General features: G+C 44.6%; 3 protein-coding genes and 1 long non-coding RNA gene across 9 annotated transcripts; 2 read left to right on the top strand and 2 right to left on the bottom strand.

Annotated features, from left to right (window-relative positions):
* Positions 1 to 2,016: 2,016 nt before the first annotated feature.
* On the top strand, positions 2,017 to 11,858 carry USP30 (ubiquitin specific peptidase 30). 3 transcript variants are annotated; one of them, XM_052691068.1, is made up of 13 exons: positions 2,017 to 2,033; positions 2,215 to 2,324; positions 2,800 to 2,982; positions 3,525 to 3,628; positions 4,465 to 4,563; positions 5,297 to 5,339; positions 5,595 to 5,689; positions 6,427 to 6,486; positions 6,998 to 7,084; positions 7,643 to 7,723; positions 8,709 to 8,928; positions 9,100 to 9,208; positions 10,156 to 11,858. In XM_052691068.1, exons 2-13 carry the CDS (start codon positions 2,225 to 2,227, stop codon positions 10,418 to 10,420), a joined length of 1,446 nt encoding a protein of 481 aa, XP_052547028.1. In that variant the 5' UTR covers positions 2,017 to 2,033; positions 2,215 to 2,224; the 3' UTR covers positions 10,421 to 11,858. The 3 variants fall into 3 exon arrangements, with proteins under 3 accessions (XP_052547028.1, XP_052547026.1, XP_052547027.1); XM_052691066.1 differs by having other exon boundaries at positions 2,022 to 2,105; XM_052691067.1 differs by lacking the exons at positions 2,017 to 2,033; positions 2,215 to 2,324 and having other exon boundaries at positions 2,349 to 3,005.
* On the bottom strand, positions 4,138 to 8,713 carry LOC128084695 (uncharacterized). The gene is made up of 2 exons (XR_008208652.1): positions 8,623 to 8,713; positions 4,138 to 4,656 (listed from the first exon to the last, which is right to left on the bottom strand). It is a non-coding gene; the product is annotated as an uncharacterized LOC128084695 (long non-coding RNA).
* A 122-nt stretch (positions 11,859 to 11,980) lies between the features above and the next one.
* On the bottom strand, positions 11,981 to 15,383 carry ALKBH2 (alkB homolog 2, alpha-ketoglutarate dependent dioxygenase). Of its 4 annotated transcripts, none has more exons than XR_008208650.1 (5): positions 15,047 to 15,383; positions 14,627 to 14,825; positions 14,063 to 14,500; positions 13,334 to 13,432; positions 11,981 to 13,181 (listed from the first exon to the last, which is right to left on the bottom strand). XR_008208650.1 is itself a non-coding variant. In XM_052691070.1 (3 exons), the coding sequence occupies exons 1-3, from the start codon at positions 15,261 to 15,263 to the stop codon at positions 14,185 to 14,187; spliced, it is 732 nt and encodes a 243-aa protein (XP_052547030.1). In that variant the 5' UTR covers positions 15,264 to 15,383; the 3' UTR covers positions 13,713 to 14,184. The 4 variants fall into 4 exon arrangements, 1 of the variants encoding a protein (XP_052547030.1); XR_008208651.1 differs by having other exon boundaries at positions 11,981 to 13,176; XR_008208649.1 differs by having other exon boundaries at positions 11,981 to 13,432.
* Positions 15,384 to 15,472: 89 nt separating this feature from the next.
* Positions 15,473 to 19,259, top strand: UNG (uracil DNA glycosylase). Its single transcript, XM_052691069.1, has 7 exons — positions 15,473 to 15,626; positions 16,198 to 16,398; positions 16,478 to 16,573; positions 17,092 to 17,189; positions 17,314 to 17,402; positions 17,565 to 17,743; positions 18,219 to 19,259. Exons 1-7 carry the CDS (start codon positions 15,537 to 15,539, stop codon positions 18,357 to 18,359), a joined length of 894 nt encoding a protein of 297 aa, XP_052547029.1. The 5' UTR covers positions 15,473 to 15,536; the 3' UTR covers positions 18,360 to 19,259.
* The last annotated feature ends 21 nt before the right edge of the window (positions 19,260 to 19,280 follow it).

Below are 19,280 nucleotides of genomic sequence, written 5' to 3'. Positions count from 1 at the left end.
GCCGTGACCAGGGATTCGTCCGTTGAGAGGCTGGGGCACAAAGGATGCTAAAGTGGCAGCAGAAAATGAGCTGGGCAGCATTGGGACTTCCGTAAGGAAAGCCGAGCAAAGTTATTTTGGGCACGGCTGATCCTGAAATGATAGCAAAGGGTCTTTTGGGGGAACACAGCGCAGTCAGGTAAGCTGTTAACACTGCACTTCCATGAGGGTCTTTGCAGAAACTACGTCTTTGTAGTGCCTGTTTCAGATACCCATGGAAAGTTTCCATATTTAATCTCTTCTGGTGACCTGACAGGGTTTCTGAGTGTGCACTCCACAAACTCAGAATGAAATCGCTTTGTAAAAAATCTCAGTCATTTAGCTGCAAAATATGCTGTCAGCCAGGTGCATTCCCCCCTGTAGACTTTGTTCTGCAATTGGAAGAGAAAATTTAGCTGTGCATTTACAGAAGAATCCTTTCCAGAGAAAGGCATGCAGGAGAAAATTAAAAGAAATGTGCTAGGAGATTTTTTTACATGATTAAAATGTAAGGTACATTTGACTAATTAAAAAATGGCCTGAAATCAGCAAGGTGAATTCACATGAAGACAGGTGAAAAGTATTATCGTGAGGAATAAGTCAGAAGGCGTGCAAATTCAGACCAGGGAAAACATGATGCCCAACAGAGAGTTGGCCTGGCTATGACAAACCAAGCACGCTTAATATGTGACTGGGAGTTGTTCAGCTATCACACAGATTCGGTTTATGATGCTAAATACTGAAAATGTGAACAGTTTTTAGTATTTATAGGAGAGATCTCACAGGCGGTGTAGCTAGAGCTTCAGCTGCCTTAAAAGTTGTGAGAATAATTCTTTAATTTGTGCCTGGGAGTGGAATCCTGATGCTCACACTAAGCTTCATTTCAATAACTGTGTGTGTCCTGCGGTCTCCATCCGTGCACTTTGTGTAGCACCACACTGTACAGTTGATCACAAAAGACCTCATGGATGTCTCAGGTACCTTAGTGTCATTCCATGTGGATCAAGATGCATATATTTGGGTAACTGTCACCTCCCCTGACATTTTTTGCTCATCTTTCCCAGGCACGCAGATTTGCACAAACAATGTGGCTCTTTCATCGTGCATCCTTGTTGTCTTTGATTTGGGTGGTGTTGTGATTTGGGTAAAGAATGGCTGTTTCAGTTGGTTGTTCTCACAAAGGGGCTGAGCAGTTTATTTGGAATAAAAGGCAGCCTGGCCCATAACATAAAAAAAAATGAAAGGCTTTGGCAGCTAAACCTCATCTATCCACACAATTCCTCTTCAAAAAACATGGGTTAAAGAAACCATACTTCAGTATTTTATATAATCTGAAAAGTCTGCTCTGTCTCACCGTAAAGCCCACAACAGGAAGGTGGAAACTGTGGTCCTCTCAGCACCCTGGTGCCTTTTGTTCATGCATTCAGTTTGTTACGTCAGCGTTGTACATCTCACAGGAGTGCTGCAGCAGTCAGGACAGCTCATTTGCCCTTCTCTTCCACCACTTCCCCACCTCAATCAGCCTCTTGTTCCTGTGCTCTCTGGGCCCCCCTCTCCCTCTGGCACATATGGAACAAGGCCAGGCAAACCAGGACTGGGCTGAAAGGTGCACCAGGCACCCTGTAACACAGCTCGATAATTGGGAAGGTGTAAAGAGGAGGACGCTGCTCTCTGCCAGGCCCACAGTCGGCAGCTGCCACCTCGAGGAGCTCCCAGAAGCTGCACGTATGTCTGCGTTGATGGCAAACACTGCTTTCGCTACACAACCCCTAGAGCACCTCGGTTAAAAAATAAAAATAAAAAAAGACAGCGCTGTGTGCAGAGCGAGGCCTTCGAGTCAGGCACAGAAACCTGCACCACGCTCGGGACTCTGCAATCCTCGCCCAACGCGCGGTCTTAGCAACCGTTGCTAGGGGGCGGCCCGGCGCGGAGCGTGCTTATGGCGTCACTTCCGGCGTCCCTCTCGCTACTTCCGGTACCCTGCGCTGCCCGTCCGTCGCGCCACCCGCCCGCAGGTCCGGGTTCCGGGGTGCGATGCTGCCCGGCGGCGCCGTGCGGCGGGCGCTGAGGGCCGGGGCGGGCGGCAGGTCAGCGGCGGGGCCGGGAGGGGTGGGGACCGGCAGGAGAGGCTCGAGCGTCGCCTCGAGCCCCGTTGCGTGGCCGCCTCCGTCACCGTCCCCGTGTCTCCCCGTGCAGGTACAGGGCGATGCGGAGCTGGGGGGTGATCGGGGGGCTGGCGGCCGCCGTGGCGGCGGGGATCTACGTGCTGTGGGGGCCCATCGCCGAGAGGAAGAAGCGGAGGAGAGGTAGGGAGCGGCGGGGGGAGGCGGGCGAGGCCGTTGCTGAGGGCAGAGGCCCGGTTTGGGGCTCCCCGGGCACCCCGTTATCTGCGTTCGTCGTTAGGAGCTGTTGGAAATGGTGGGCTGTCACTGAAGTTAAGGTTTGGGCCGCTGTCCTTGCCTTTAAAATGTCACAGGTTACAATCTGTGTTGAACAGAGGACTTTTGTTCCTTATGTAAGCTATTAATTGTATCTGTTATTAATAATTGTGACTTACTGAATATATGCTCGCGTCTCTTCTGTGGTAATTTAATTACTGCTGCAGGTCACAGATCTTATTTTATTTTGCATTTTGGGATGCAAAACAGCCATGTGAGAACCTTCTAGTTTTCAGCACCAAATGAACAGAAACCATGTAATTTCCATACCAAATTCACTTGCCAGTGAAAGTAGTAAGGTTTTTGCAGCCCACAGTGTCAGCTCTTCCATCTCTGTTGGCAGGCCTGGTGCCTGGCCTGCTGAACCTGGGCAACACCTGCTTCATGAACTCCCTGCTGCAAGGCCTGTCTTCGTGCCCCTCGTTCATCAGGTGGCTGGAGGAGTTCACAGCACAGTACAAGGCAGAGCAGAACCAACCCAGCGAGCAGCAGTACTTGTCGCTCACTCTGTTGCATCTCCTAAGAGGTACCAAACTCATTCACGTCGTGGTAAGCCAGGAAGAAAGCACTTAGCATCAACATTAATCCTTCTCAAAGAAAGTGCAGGCAGTGCTGGGTTCCTCTCTTTTTGGTTTAGTGTCTCAGGATGTTGTTCACACTAAAACTGTGCTTGAGCTTGTAAGTTCAAGTGATCAAAGGACAGTGAGACGTTAACATTGATTTTGTGATATCTAGAGATCCTCTTTTTACCTCATCCACTCGTAAAGTGATCTTTTCAGGCAGTGTTTATATTATTGCTTATTCTCTCTATGTGTGTCAGTTGGGAAACGCTCCACTTTACAAGTATAGTAGACAAAGAGAATGTATGCAGTCAATGACACTGTCAGATGAGAATGGCAATTAATACATGCTAGTTTGGTTGTCATTGTTTACCTGTCTTAATCAAGAATATCTTTATGGTAATCAATTATATTGTGCCTAAGTAGCATAAATCCTAAAATACACAGACCTGTGTTCTAACCATGCTTTGTGGCTCCTTCTAACATGTTAAAATGCAATGTCTTTAAGCTTTATCCTGTCAAGAGGTAACAGAAGATGATGTCCTGGATGCAAGCTGCTTATTAGAAGTGTTAAGAATTTACAGGTGGCAGATCTCGACATTTGAAGAGCAGGTGATTACAAAATTCAAGTTAGACTGCCTGATGTACAGTTCAGTGCTTAGATCTGGAATAACCAAAAACTGAAGCAATAGCACTAATAGCACTGGGTGTCAGAGCTGAATCTTTGCTGTAGGAAAAAGTTTGCTTTAAAAAAATGAAGGAGAACAACCATGTGATTTGTGATTCATGAATGGTGTTTTCAGTTTGCTTAGATGTCTGTCATGGAAAGCCTGGCTGCTTCAAAACCTCCTACTTAGTATGTTCAGATTTGGTTTGACATATTAAAGCAGAAGGGATACAGCCCTCACTGCCCTGTATCTGAAGGGCTTCTGCTTGCAGGGATGGACCCAACTTGGTTACTATTTCCAAATTCAGTCCCACAGGGGATTTCTAAGGCTTATTTTCAGTATTTCCAGCCCCTAAGTAAGTGCAGCTGGTCGATAAACTCAATCAATTTTCTCATTCATAAAATATGGTTGCATTCTTCTTTTATGTTTCAGAGCCAGACCAAATAGCACAGATTTCAGTGATGGGTTTTATTGAAACTCAGGAAAGCAGGCATTTGTGCATTTATTTTTTTTCTTCAATGATTTTGGTGCCTCTTAAATTTATCCCGCCCAGAATGTTTTTAATAATGAAATATATGAAATTCAGTTTTATAGAGAACACTTGTTACTAAACTTGAATTGGATGCACAATTGATGACTATTAATACGTAAGATAAGCTCTAAGCAGTGATTTTCCCCTTTAATTTCATAGTGCAGTGGACTCTCAGCACTCCTGGTGTATGTTTGGATGGGTTTCTTTTTTGTTTTGCTTCCTGTAACCCTTATGCCTCTATTTAATAGGATGCTCATGAACTATTTCATGTCCTTACCTCTTCATTGGAAGATGAACGGGATCGTCAGCCACGTGTCACACATTTGTTTGATGTGCATTCATTGGAGGTGACGACTTTACCAATGTTGTTTTGTTTTCAGAGGTTTCCATATGTACTTGGTAGTCTGCCCAGATTCCTAAGCGTGTCGAGTATGAAATGCCTGTTAAGAAACTGAAGATAATAGCATAGGGTTTACAAAGCTGCTCTTTATTGCTCTGAGAGAAATGAATCAGTAGCCCAGGTAATGAAAAGAAAAAAAAATGTTTGAAGGCAAATGTACCTCAGTCTGTTGTGACTCTGCTTGCATGAGAGCTTTTGCATTCCTAAATCCATTGAACATAGGGACTGAAAAACTAGCAAACTAACACAGAGCAGCAGTTGGTGCAATCATTTATTCTTATCTGTTAGACTGATGCAACAAAGGGCAACTGCAGAATGGGTGTTTATAGCACAGTGCATTTGGAGGTGAAGTTTTAGCTCATCCTTCAGCATTAATGATCAGCTTAATGCTGATGGAAGATTTATATCTTTTTGCCTAAAATACATACAAACAGTCTGAAAACTTGTTGAGCTTTTATTTCAGTGCTATCAGGCACAGAATTCGACAGGTTAACTGTTCATTGCATTAGAACTGCTCTATTTGTCACTTAGAACTTTGTTCTGCACCAGGTTTTTGGCTTTCTTCAATCACAAAGACACTTCAACTCATACCTTTGTTCTGAAATCAGGAATGAAATATATATTTAATATGTAAGCTTCTCTAAGGTGGGGCTGATGACATCTTTTATTTTCCTCTGCAGCAGCCAGAAATAACCCAAAAGCAAATTAGCTGCCGAACCAGAGGTATGTTTTTCCATCCTGAAACATGAATATTGAGTCATAGTGTGATCATTGGGTTTATTAAGGGGATAAGACCAACTGATCTTTGTCTTTATTGGAGTGACGTGCATCTCCTCATTTGTAAAATACCATTCCTTATTTGTTAGTGGGGCAGACCGTGTTTTACAGCTTTTGTTACAATAGGGCAAACGGTTGGAATTACAGTGATGAACGTGGATGTTTTGAAAATAAAAGGACAATTTCATCTTTGTGTTTCAGGATCTCTTCCTCCTATGTCAAATCACTGGAAGTCTCAGCATCCTTTTCATGGAAGGCTGACCAGCAACATGGTTTGCAAACACTGTGAACACCAGGTATACAAAAGTGTGCTGTGTTTAGGTACACATGAAGAGTGATCCCTGATATTCAGAGTGCATTCTGAGGTGAAACCACCATCCCTTGTTTCCAACATAATTGGTTTAAGCTCAATAGTTTGCAGGAATAAGAGCTTCAGCCATTATTTTTTTCAGCTACTTGTTGTGGCATTTTGTACTGAACAAGAAAATATTGCTAAGCATCCCAAAGAAAATGAAGTGTGATTCACTTCCTGGGGATGACAGCTATCTTATCAGGTAGAATAGTTGTTTAATTACATTTAGTGTCCAATATCACAGGTATCATATGCTGAAAATCCACTTGCATTTTAGGACTGGCTATTCATTCAGCATGCAGTATTGTGATTGCACATGCAAAGGCAAATAAGGTTGCAATCATCCAGAGTGAGGAGATGAAGATAAGCTGAATGAAGCAAAAATACAGAAAATAGATGGAATTCATACACCCAACTCTAAGAACACTTTTCAAAAACTTGCAAACAAGTTTAGAAGCGAGCAGGGGCAGCTTCAGCAGAAACAGGCAGAGCAGTACCTGTATCAGCATCTGCATCAGGTGTTCCCTAGCACTACAGCTGTGGGGAAAACAAGTGATGTAACAGACATGCACGGATATGCTTGTTCTGCATGAGGCTGCTGGGAGGTAATGGTTGACCTATTTGGTTTTTTAGACCATGGTGGATTTGGTTGCTCACTGCATTTGAAATATTTTCTTGCAGAGTCCTGTGAGGTATGATACATTTGACAGTCTCTCCCTGAGTATTCCAGCAGCTGTGTGGGTATGTATCTGCCTTTGATGGGTGACCCAGCCAGCACTCTACTGCCTTGCCATCAGGGCTTTATCTTCACTGTTATCCTTTTACAGCCTCAGTAGCACCTAAATGAGGTGTTACTAAATGAGTAACTGGAGTTGCCTTTATAAGCAATCCTGCTGTGTTAGCACAGGGCCTTACTGCTAAGGCAATGAGGGAAATGAGCAATTAGCCTGATGGGTGTGACTGTAGGCACTGAGTTTTCTTTTTCTCCTGGTGGATTATTTGGTCCTTTTGGTTAAATTGAACACAGCAGATTGTATCCTGAGGGCTGTGTATTACAGGCAGGCTTAGAAGATGACCTTCAAGTGCTCTGTCTCTGGTTACATTACAACTGGAAATAGTTTCTGTGTCTCACTGGCTTTGTGAAAATCTTTAAATGATAAAACATTGTAGATTTGGGGGCAAAATGTGCAGACCTTTGTATTGTAGCCGTTACCTTATGTCTGTAATTAATAATTTTTGCTGTTGTTCTAAGGGTCATCCTATGACACTGGATCACTGCCTCCATCACTTCATCTCCTCTGAATCTGTGAAGGATGTTGTGTGTGACAATTGCACTAAAGTATGTCATTGTAATTTATGTAACCTTTGAGCTCAGTTTCAAGCCTGCTGACAGAATTATGGCCTCAGTTTTCTACTCCTTTCTTCATGACTTCAGGAAAGCCTCTAGCTTGCCTGGGATTTATTATTCTTAAAATAGAGTTATTACCCCACAGTATTTTGAAGCTTTATTTATTGTTAACATAATAAAATTTACAACTGCTTTATTTGGTATTTAGATCATATTTAGAAGAACAAAAAAAGAATTAGTCCCCTTTTGAAACATTACTTTATATTTGCCTGTACTTTGATGACAGAGAGCCAAAACGGATTGTTTGATACCTAACAGAAATGGCTACATGTAAACTAGGTTTGTTCTCTAAGAGCTGTTTCTGCTCAGTTCTGTGTTAAAACATGGATCCATTGGAATGGGCCAACAGCTCTTGAGAGAGGAAAATTGTAGAAGAAATTCACATCCCAAGGATAGCTTGGCATGCAGCATGCAAACCTGCAGCAGGATGATTGTTTGTAATTTGATACAACAAGTGATCAAACAACTCTGTTTTCCCTTTGATTTCAGATTCAGGCGGAAGGGACTCTGAATGGACAGAGCATAGAAAACCAGAAAACAACATTTGTTAAGCAATTAAAGCTAGGGAAGGTAAGGCGAGCTAACCCCCCAAATCCACTTTTAAATCCTATTAAATAGTAATCTCTTTCTTTGACCTGTTTGCTTAATGTCTACTTCTACTACTTATTGCACTTCTCTAATGTTTTCTGAAATAGAAAAAAAAGGCTTTTGTCAAATATTTGTAGACATTGATATCTCAGTTAACAAAGCTCTGAACTCTTTAGCTTAAAGAACGTGAGTACTCCACTGCTATTCAGCAAAACACTTGAGTTTAGCTTAGGTGCAGTTTGTTTGTCTTGTGTTGCTTTTTTATTCCCTTGGTCAGTAAAGCAGTTGATATATACAGCCTATTTGTAGGATAATTTGTGCATTTCAAAGTTAACATGTTGTAACTACAGAAGGTTTAAACAAGAGAACGCAGTGCTAAAGAACTGGAAATGTTTACAGTGGAGGTGCTTACAAGTTTCTTGTTCTGTGATCAGATAATGCAGAGGACAGCAGGGCCATTCCTAATAACATTTCCTTACTGACAAAGGCCAGCCTCAGCATGACTTTGTCTGACAGATATTTATAACTCCTTGACCTTTTTTCCTGGGTACTCTTACTGTGTGATGCCATTATTTATGGAATATTAGCAAATGTCTGGCAGCAACATACTGACACAAATTCCAGTGCTCATTTCTGCCTTGCAGATCATCAAGCAAAATGAGATGGGCTTTTTAGGAATGTGTGTGATTTTTCTTTCTTTCCTTCCCCCATTTGCAGTCAGTAATTAACATGCTCTGTCCCACTGCCTAGCAAGCAATATGGCACTATTAGAAATCTCAACAGTTGTGACTCAGAAATAGTATTGCAGTAAGCTTAGATACAGAAATAGCACATAGAGGAACAACAGTTCAGTGACTTAATTCCTTATCTACTGGACTTACCACTTAGGTCCATTAGAATGCTTTTAGCAGCTGTTTCTCTTCACTTAAAATGTATTTTGACTTCTCTTTTGTATGGAACTTTGAAGCTCCCTCAGTGTTTGTGTATCCATCTGCAAAGACTGAGCTGGTCAAACCAAGGGACTCCTCTGAAACGTCATGAACATGTACAGTTCAATGAGTTCCTAATCATGGACATCTACAAATATCACATTCCTGTTCATAAATCAACTCAGAATGATCTGAATCAGAAAAGCTCCGAAGAGACAAAGCCTGGAACAAGGGATGGGATAGCAGTAAAACCTTCAGGTATTTACCTGTGTTTACCTCTTGCCTTTAGATATCAAGGGACTGTGATGTGTAATGAATTAAAATAAACTGCCTTCACGTTCTGTGATGACAGACACTGTAGAAACAGAAGCAGTTAGCAATACTTGTGGCAGCACTGAAGTTAAATGACCAGCCTGTTTTGTTTTGCAGATGCAGAGCAGACACGTGGTACCAAATCTCTCCTTATGAATGGCGCCTGCTCCTCTCCACTCTTCATGTCCTCGGGAACTTTTCCACTCGCTGCGTTCCCTGAGTGCAGGTAAGTGAGATGTGCACCCTGTTTGTATTTCCATCCATTTGAGTTGTGTTTTCCTTTATTGTCTTTATCAAAAGGCTGTGTAGTCATAGAACTTAACATCTATCCTAGTTCCTGTGCAGAAAATTGTTTTCTGTTTTCCTTGCTGATTGTCTTTGGCTCCATTTCTCTCCTTCTAAGAAAGGGAGTTGAGCTTATTACAGGGAGAACTCGGAATCTCTTTTCTTTGGTTCAGCGTGCAGCAATCATCCTTCTGGATTGCCATATTCTCATTCATGCTGTTTTTCCTACTACCCCTTCTTTGACTTTTAACTGTTCCTGTGAGAGTTGTTAGGTTTCTTTAAACTCCTGCAAGAAATTCTTACAATATTGGGAAAAAAAATCTGTAAGAGTTCTACTTAACTATCTCAATTGCAGCTGCCATGATTCTACTTAATAAATCCAGTCTTGATGCTTATGATGATGACTTTTTTTTTTCCCTTTTCAGTCCTGTGACCAACGTTCTGTTACAGAACTGTTGGTTATTATCCCATGGGGAGCACATTTCCCACAATACTTTGGGAAATGAGAAGCGAGCAAACGCTCTGTGCCAAACATTTTTTATGAAGACAGTTGTAGAGCAAGTCCTTAAAGTATACCTGTTTTTATCTATGGATTACCCACCATAATTTGACCTCTTTTTAAGAAAGATGTAATAGCTGTCTGGTGCATTAAACCTTTAAAATGAATGGTTTGCTTTCTTCAGAAGTCAGGCAGCACTGCAGTGCACTTAAAATAACAAAAAGACTTAGAATAACGAAAAGTAACTGCACACAGTAACTGCAGCACGTCTCTTAGACACAATTACTTGCTCTGGAAAGAAATTGCAAGCAAAGACAAAGCAAGGGGAGCTTCCTTAGGTCCATGTGAGACACACGAGGTCTGCTGACCCTTTCTCTCCTCTCTCTCAGTCCCCCTGTGTACCTGTACCGGCTGATGGCGGTGGTTGTGCACCATGGAGACATGCACTCTGGACACTTTGTGACCTACCGCCGCTCTCCGCCTTCTCCCAAGAGCCCGCTCTCTGTCAGCAATCAGTGGCTATGGATTTCAGACGATACGGTTCGCAAAGCGAGTCTGCAGGAGGTCCTTGCCTCTAGTGCTTACCTGCTGTTCTATGAGCGTGTTCACTCAAGGGTACAGCACCAGAGTTTGGAGTTGAGGCCTGAAGAGTGATTAAGAGAGATGGAGGAGGACAAAAACTGACCAAATTCCTCTGCTGAGATCCACGTTGCACCTCCTGTCTGTTATGCAAATAATCCACCACAGGCCCTTTAACTTTCCCCTCCCTCCATGGCAGCAGCTGGCTCTTGCTGGGAGTAGTTTTGTACCAAAATTAAGCTACCCAAAGTTGGTCTGCTAACGTCGCGCAGTCTAAAGTGTATTTGTATTAGAAGAGCATTTATTCTGTTCAGTAGCAGTTCTGTCAGCATCACAGCTCCGAGACAGACATCTCAAAACAGACTTTCCAAGGCTGATAGCCATATTCTGAACACATGTATGTTTTCAAGGGGAGATGTGGAATCCTGTACACTTCAGTGCAGACGTTTCTGAACAAGGGAGCCCCAGGAGCAGTTGTTGGGAAGCTACTGTTATCAAAGGCAATGATTTAAGAAACAAAGTGCCTTGAGCCTATTTGAACAGATTACCATTGTCTGAATCCACTGCGTGCCAGCTGTGTTCTGAGAGGTGTCTCAAGATGATGGGATGAAAAGAATGACAGCAGATTTCTCCTGGTATCCCAGCCAGTGAATAAAACAAGGCCTCCTTACAGAACATGCATGACCAAAAAATTTCCTTCCCTCTTCCTAATAGTTCAGTTCTCTATATGTCATGCAATTACTGATTCAGGCAGCAGTTTCCTTTTTCGAGGAGAAAAGATCAAATTCTTTTACCAATTAAGAGCTGACACCTGACTTATTGCTCTGTATCTTTGCACTACAGGTGACATGGAAAGACAGAAGAGTTTGCTAGCTGTCAATATTGTAATTTTCTTGGTCACTCAAACTGATGAATACTAATGCTGGTAGTAAGGACTACAGCTTTTAATACCATTAACTTTAAGGCTATTGTAATTGGTCTTCTAGATGTGCCCTTCCTATTTTAATGCTAAAAACTGTCATTTGTCATCAGCCTTTTGGATGTATGTTGTCAGGCTTGCAGCTGAGCATTAGAGCTTATACTGGTTGTGACTGTGAGCTGAGATAAACAGCAACCCAAGCATCCTTGTAAAATTAGAGCATACAGAACTGAATCTGGACCAATGGGCAACTTGTCTGGTAAGGCAGTCTGCAAATTCTGGTGTCACTGCATTAGATATGCAGATTTCCATATAAATTGTACTTTGCTGCTCTAGGTTGTCTAATGTGTTAAAAATAATAGTATCTCAAAGCATGGATGGAGAAGGAAAAATTACTTTTGACTGCTTTTAAATTATCAGGAATAAAATATGTAGACTGTTTTTAGCTCTTTTCTATAATTCTAACGTGGAGGAAAAAGACCCATTCCTCAGACTAGATTTTTCAGTGTAAAACAGCAACTAAGTTTTCAAATCATTACTGTCTTCATAGTTTTTTTTTTAGGTAACTTTGTACCTCATATATTCATATCACTGCCTGAAGCTCTCAGGCTTTCAGAGTTCCTTAATGAAGTCTCAGAACCAGCTGAAATAATAATAGATGTACATAAGAATCTGTTTACTACACTCACGTTGTTCCAAAGTAATAATACATAAAACACTCTTTATAAATCTACAGAGATACCAGTTAGTGAGAAGCCTCCCTGTCTAAGTTAGGCTACTGGTAGCATGGTTTTAACTTTTATATGTTGAGTTAGGGAAAAACAACAAGAGGGGAAAAAAAAAAAGGGTTGCAAAATGCCAAAAATGTCCTGGCCATTGAGATAAAGTCTAACAGACTTGCAGAATGTGAGAGGAGAGGAAAACCCCCTGTTCTGAGCAGCATGGGAGTGCAGGAGAAGCTCTGTAAAGCGTGTCGTTCCAGCAGGGCTACAGTTTGACCTGAAAGCTTCCAAACATTTCCACCAGCCAGAGTGTATATTCTGCAAAGCCTGTTCTCAGTAGGGGCTGTTTATAGAGGTTTTGTGAAGTTCTTCTTCAGGTAATTTTGTTCAGGAAGCAGTAATGCTGGAGCTGTGTCAGAACATATGCACACCACAGGCTAACAGTCTCAAACTTGTCAGCCCCAAAGCGTTGCAAGCTTGCACGTTCAGTACTTGGCATAGAACTGCTTTCTGTTGGGTCAGTTTGATCAGAATGGAAGCATGACTGCGTGACACTGTTAACCTGCTCACTTTCATTCAGCTGCAGGTTCACTCTGCAACCTTCTTCAAAGGCTGCAGAAATGAGGGCTGAACAGTCAGCATTTGTTGTAGGTTTTGCTGCTGGGAAGGAGCAGGCAGCCTTAGTTTAGCCCTCAGTGTGAGGAAGGAAGCAAGTGACAGAACCTCAGGCCCAGTCCTGTGCTGGACACTCAGCCTACTGCAAGCTCAAAGGCTTCTGCAGATGTTTGCCATCTTCACCTTTTGAAATCACTGGGCTTCATCCAATATTGTTACTTGTTAGAAGCTTTTGTGATGGAAAAGTTGTTATTAAATGCAGGAGCTTACAAACATCAGATAAGGCCTCTAGGATGACATCTCTGTGTTTGGATAATTCTTGTTTTATTTTGTGTATTATTTTAAAAAAGTGTGAGAGTCACAGCACCGCACTGCTGTTCGAAGTTGCGTTTTCACTTCAGGGTATTTTTTGTAACTGTACAGTAGCAATAAAAGAACTTAATAAAAAAAGTAACTGTCCATATTTGCTGATTTCTTCAAGGCCAATCTATCAGATATATACACAGTACATCTGATAGAAGCAGCACTTCTCCTTCTCTAGGTGCATTCCTGGGATCCAGGTTCCCAGCAGAGCCCTGCTCTTCACAAGAAATACAGAGGATAAGAATTTCCAATTCCAGCTTTTCTAAACTGCTGTTAATTCCACAGCCCCAAGAGACTGCAGGCTACTCATTCACATGCTCCTAAGCAGGGTTACACAGGGATCAACTCACATTTTTGCTCAGCACTTACCATTGCTTGATTCCTTAAGATCTGGTGGACACTTTGGATACTCTTTCCTCATTTCAGTAGGATGGAGCACGGATGGGAATGGCTTTCAGAATGGATTCCCTAGGGATAATTGTTTAGAAAAACAGGTACTTTCAGAAGTGATAGCTTTTCACACTGTGTTGCCCATATAAAGCATATTCCCCTGAAAGTCACCTTATGCTCCCTGGTTTCTGCACAGAGGACTGAGGGAAGAAAGGTGCCTCTGATGTCTTTCTGTCCCACCACACCACAAGAACCCACGCAAGCAGAGGAGGTAAAGCAGCAGAGAAAATAGATGCAGACAAATCATAGTGACTGTACAACATACTGCAGTCACAGCATTAATATCTTAGCAATCATCTTCTCATGTCAGTCTCATTTGTGTTTTATTTAAATAAAACCGAGCAAGCTGTAGCTCACTGATAGACCATCCAAGAAAGTGTCACCCACTGAATACCACCAGCTTACAGGCTCACTCTAAATGATTACATCTCACACATTATGGTATTTATAAACTATCTCACTATTTCAAGGATGAAGAATATTTTGGACTTTCTAAAGAAGTGGCTCTAATTAAGATAAGGTGAGAACAAATTTCATCCTGACGAAAACAAGAGTATTACTTGATAATAAGTGGTGTATCAGCAACTGTTTACTGAAAGCATTCCTGGCATTTAAGATCAGTAGCTGCAGAACTTATTAGCAAGTTACCAAGCACTCTATCTTCTAGGTTAATGCCTTGGATCATCAAACACAGCTTGATTGAGGAACTGACAGCTATATCGAGGAGGAAAACTTCAGTATTCAGGGTCTATGGTCCAGGTGCTTCATTGCTATCTCGCTTTTTTGTCAACAACCATCATTTTCCGAAATGTCAGGTTGATTCTTGGAGCAAGCACTCTCTTGCGGATGGGCAGGCTGTGGTACCAGTACACGTTAGTGGGGTACTTCATCATCAGCAGGCTGCCATGGGCTAGCTGCAGTCTGATGGGCTTAATGTGCCGTGTTGCATTCTTCCCTCTGGAATCGCAGTGCCTGAAAACGAAGTCTCTGCAGGCTCCAAAGGACACTGATGCAATAGGGCTACGTGGAATCAGCTCCTTCTCATCATCTCGATGTTCACCTATGTGGTCCTCACCGTCTTTATACCTGTAATCAGAATAATCAGTTCACCTGTCAGTCCAGCAAAATGAATAGCAAACTACTCCTTGGTGATCTGTCAGTACACCAAGCAATAGGAAGGAGCTGCTTTGTGTGACTGGAAATCAGACATACCTGTTAATAACAACAAAATTAAAAGTGTGTCCCGTTTCCAAAACAAGGCGATCTCTGATGCGGTTGAGAACTGGGATCCACGGCTTAGGAGAAAAGGTGACACCTGAGTAAGTGTACGTTAACTCGGGGTCTCCGTAGGTTACCTGCTTCCTGGGGATGTTATGCCATTTGCCAAACACATGCAACTTTGTCTGTTCACCTGTTTAAACAAGATGGATCAAAATTAACTCAGTATTCTTCATTCAGAGGGCAGTGAGACCCAGAGCTGTGGTGTCCCATCCCTGGAGGCGCCCGAGGCCATGGATGAGCAGCCTGAACTGGGGGCAGCCAGCACACGGCAGGGCTGGGGGGGCTTTGGGGTCCCCTCCAACCTAATCACGCTGATTCCAAAGATCAGACCCTCCCCCTCAGCTGCTTTACCTTCGAAGTACTCCACCTCCTTTTCCAGCTGCTGGAAGACCTCGTCAGCCTCGGCCCGGCCGAAGAGGAGGCGATACTCGAGGCTCAGGCCTTGGGCGCGGATCTGCTGACTAGGCTGCGAGGGATGGGGCAGGCCGCCCGCCGCCTCCTCTAACCGGGGCCTCTTGCCATCACCCCCAGGTTCCTCAGCAGAACGTTTAACCACGAATCTGTCCATGCGCAAAGCGAGTAATACGTGGGACAGCACCCGTACGGGGCGGGCGCTGAGGAGCGGCCCCAATGAGGGAGCGACTGGAGGCGGGAATCTCTCAACCCCTCCGTACCGGAAGCAGTACGCACGCGCTTCCCTAAGCCCCGCCCCCTGTCACCACTAGGCCCCGCCCCCGGCGCCTGCGCGAGCTTTTGGCGCCAAACCGTGGCCCCGCCCCCCTCGACCACCTTTTCGCGCCGGTCCTGCTGCTATTGTCCTCCCTCCGGCACTGCCGCAGCTATGATCGGGCAGAAGACGCTACATTGTTTCTTCAGCACCGCACCGCCGAGGAAACGCAGCCGCTCTCCAGAGCCTGGCTGTGGTACTGAGGTAACTGTGTGGTGGAGGCTATAGGGGTAAAGGAGCATTCTGGACTCTGGAGGTGGCCGAGAGCTGCGCAGGGCACTGGGGGCTGGTGAGGAGGGGGTTGCCGAGAGCTGGCAAGAGCTGCCGAGAGCTGGGGGTTGGCTGTTGAAGGGCTGCGGTGCCTGTGTGGGGGGTGAGGTGCTAGCGGCCGTTGGGAGCCGCTTCCAAAATCCCGCGGTTCTGCACGCCTGACTGAGCAACCAATAGCATCCAATAGGCGTTGCAGGCTTGTTTACGTCACGATTGCTAGGCAGACTAGCACACTACTCCAGTCGAGAGCCAATAGAAATAAGCGGATATTTTTACGCTGGCCAATGGGAGAGCGCGGGATCAGAGCCGCGCTTGTGGGCGGGCCCTCTTAGGGTGCGGTAACCAATCGGGACAGATCTGTCGCTGTTTTGCCGCGAGAAAAACACGTGTGTTGCAGGGAGGGCCGGATTGTGGCATGGTGGTTTCAGGGCTGCGGCTGGGCAAGTGGCTGGGCCGCGCCTCTCTGCGCCCGCTCTGCAGCGGTCTTTTCTCTCGCCGTTTGCAGGACGATGCCGCTAAGAGGCAGAAAACCTCGGATCATGAAGCGGGCAGGGCCTCAGCGCTGAGCCCAGAGCAACTGGAGCGGATGCGCAGAAACAAAGAGTTGGCACTGCGGCGGCTGAACGAGCGCTACGCTCCTCCGGGCTTCGGGGAGAGCTGGCGGCGGCAGCTGGCGGCAGAGTTCTCCAAGCCCTACTTCGTGGACGTGAGTGTCTAGGGCTGGCCCCGCACTGTGCTGCTGCCCCGGTGCTACCCCTGTGCTGATCCCCTTGTTCTGCCTGCAGCTGATGGCATTTGTGGCCGAGGAGAGGAAGAAACACACGGTGTACCCACCTCCAGAGCAGGTCTTCACCTGGACACAGATGTGTGACATCAGGGATGTGAGTAGGATGTGGGTGGTTTGGATCTGAAGTGCCTTAGGGGTGGGGCTCGTGGGAGGGTGGGGCCTGATTTGGGGTCTCGTGCATCTTGAATTTTCTCCTATCTAATGAACTGTAATACAGAGATATGCATGGTAGTGTTTAAGGTAATGCCTTGCGAATAAGCTGTGTGTGTGGCCTTTAGTTTCACAGTGAATGTGGCACAGAATTCAGAACTCAGAAAGCTTCTTTGGAAACATTCATTGTGGATTGCGGATTTGTGTAAACTTTGTTGTTTTGCTTTGTTGTTTTGGAAACTCAAAGCATCTCCATAATCTTGGCAGCACAGCTGTGGTGTTAGCCTCTGGTAGGGGCTGTTTCTTAACTTGCATATAGTGTCAGTGATTGAAAGGCAGTTACTGGTTGTTTTTTTGTCTGCATTTGTTCTAGGATAGAGCCTGTATGCAAGCTTTTCCTTTGTTTCCATTTTTTTGGGGGAACAGTAATATGATTCAATACTAATTATGGTCTGCTTCCAGGTAAAAGTTGTAATTTTGGGACAAGATCCTTATCACGGACCTAATCAAGCTCATGGGCTCTGTTTCAGTGTCCAGAAACCTGTTCCACCTCCCCCCAGGTATGGCAGTAACCATCTTACAAAATTCCTTTCATGAACAAATTAGTTTTGGTTCTGTTACCAAATTGTTTGTCTGTCCCAGGTGCATAGTTTATAATCTTTTGTCTTTCTCCCATGATCTTAGTCTGGAAAATATTTACAAAGAACTGTCTACTGATATTGAAGATTTCACCCATCCTGGTCACGGTGATCTGACTGGCTGGGCCAAGCAGGGTAAGGCATCCTGAAAAGCAGATCTGTGATTAGGCAGAGCCTATCTGTAAAGCAAAATCAATTCTAGGTGCCCTAGCAAGTACCTTGGGATGAAAATATTCCTGTTATTTATTCTCAAGGGAAGCAGAAGGCAGCTAACCTGTGGCTTTGTTTGTGTGCTAGGCGTGCTCCTGCTCAACGCTGTCCTCACGGTGCGAGCCCACCAGGCCACGTCCCACAAGGAGAAGGGCTGGGAGCAGTTCACAGATGTGGTGGTCTCCTGGCTGAACAAGAACCTGCACGGTGTTGTTTTCATGCTGTGGGGAGCTTATGCTCAGAAGAAGGGCAGCTCTATTGACAGGGTATGGGGTCGTGCAGTGGCTCACTGATGTTTTTCGTTACGGGGTGGACGCTAGAGGGTGCTTTCTTTACAGGGTTGTGTTTTAGTCCCTGCTTGAACTCTGCTGCTGCCAAACTTGATTGCCCTTTTGTTTAGCTTGGTCTTTGCCAGAATTAAGCAACAAAAGTGGAGCAAGAGTAATGTGCTGTTGTCAGAAGAGCCTCCAGCTGATGGCAGAGCTGGTATTTCTAGGAAAAATCTCATGAATAAGTGCTGTTAGGACAACAGCAATTGAAAAATGGGCTGGGTGTTACTGCTTCTGTGCAGCCTGTCCTCAGTGGGACAAAAGTCTCTGCCTTTATGGCTGAATTCTTCAGCCCTCCTTTCTTGGTCTGATGACTGAGGAAACGCAGAGAGGAAATTAAATGACGTGGAGCAGCCAACCTTGTCCCTGAAAATGCAGAGATCTAACGAGCTGTTTCCTTCACCCTTCACAGAAACGCCACCACGTCCTGCAGACGGTTCACCCTTCCCCTCTGTCTGTGAACAGAGGGTTTTTTGGCTGTCGGCATTTCTCCAAGACAAATGAGCTCCTAAAGAAGTCCGGCAAGAAGCCCATTGATTGGAGAGCGCTCTGAGCTGTGAGCATCAGCTCTGGGGCCAGATGGGTGCAAACAGCCCTGTTGGAAGGGCTGTCTGGTTTCTGAGAAACTTCTGCTGACCTGAGGATTGTCCTCTGGATGTCAATCAAGGAACAAAAGGCCTAACTCTAAGAGACTTGGGTTTTTTTCCAGAGCAAATTGAATGACTTGTCTGCTTTTGGAAGGGATCTCAGCCTGGCTTGAGGCAAAGGAAAACAGTTTCATGTTAGTTTGTTTGGTTTTCATTCTGGAATGTTTTTTGAGGGCCTTGTGAAGGGGTGTGAATTCTTGCAGGTGAAGCTGCTCAGCTGCTGTACATAGCCTGCCTTGCTTCTCCCCTCTCCCCTGCATCCTGCTGTACAAATCTGTGTTAGTGGATGGGAGTGGAACTGGAGTCTCTGGTCTCCACTGGAGCCAAGGCTGACTTAAAGCCTCTGATGGTGATATGCCTTTATCTGGTGTGTCACTGAGGTTTCAGGGTTAACCAGACGAGCTCCATGATACTGAGGGAGGTTCCTGCAGATCTCACTGCCACTTCCAGCAGAGATACTGGTCCATCGAGCTGCCAAGTGATGGGCTGAATGTTTCAGAATATTTACAATCTTAAATCTTAATACAGAGATACTTCTGTGCTTTGCCTTCCTAGGAGAAAGTTATTTGCTCTGAGGCCAGAAATCTGTTGGCTCTTCCTGGCTGAATGTGAGAGCTCTGCGTGCCCAGTCCTGCTCTGTTTCCATATTTTCTTTTAATGAAAGTGCCTTGTTCAAAAGTTGCATTTTAAAACCTTGTATTTACTTCAGGAGGTGGCACTAGTTGGTGGAGCTTCCTTCACATCTGTTTGGGTTTGGTGTGTGTTTTTCTTTTTTTTTTTTTTTTAAATAAAAATCCTTTTCTTTACATTGTGCTGTGATCTTCCAG

The sequence above is a fragment of the Tympanuchus pallidicinctus genome, unplaced genomic scaffold (genome assembly GCF_026119805.1).
Source record: "Tympanuchus pallidicinctus isolate F22 unplaced genomic scaffold, pur_lepc_1.0 scaffold28, whole genome shotgun sequence".
In the NCBI taxonomy this organism is placed as follows: Eukaryota; Metazoa; Chordata; class Aves; order Galliformes; family Phasianidae; genus Tympanuchus; species Tympanuchus pallidicinctus.
Note: the sequence above shows the minus strand (reverse complement) of the source record. Positions and strands in the feature narration are given on the sequence as shown.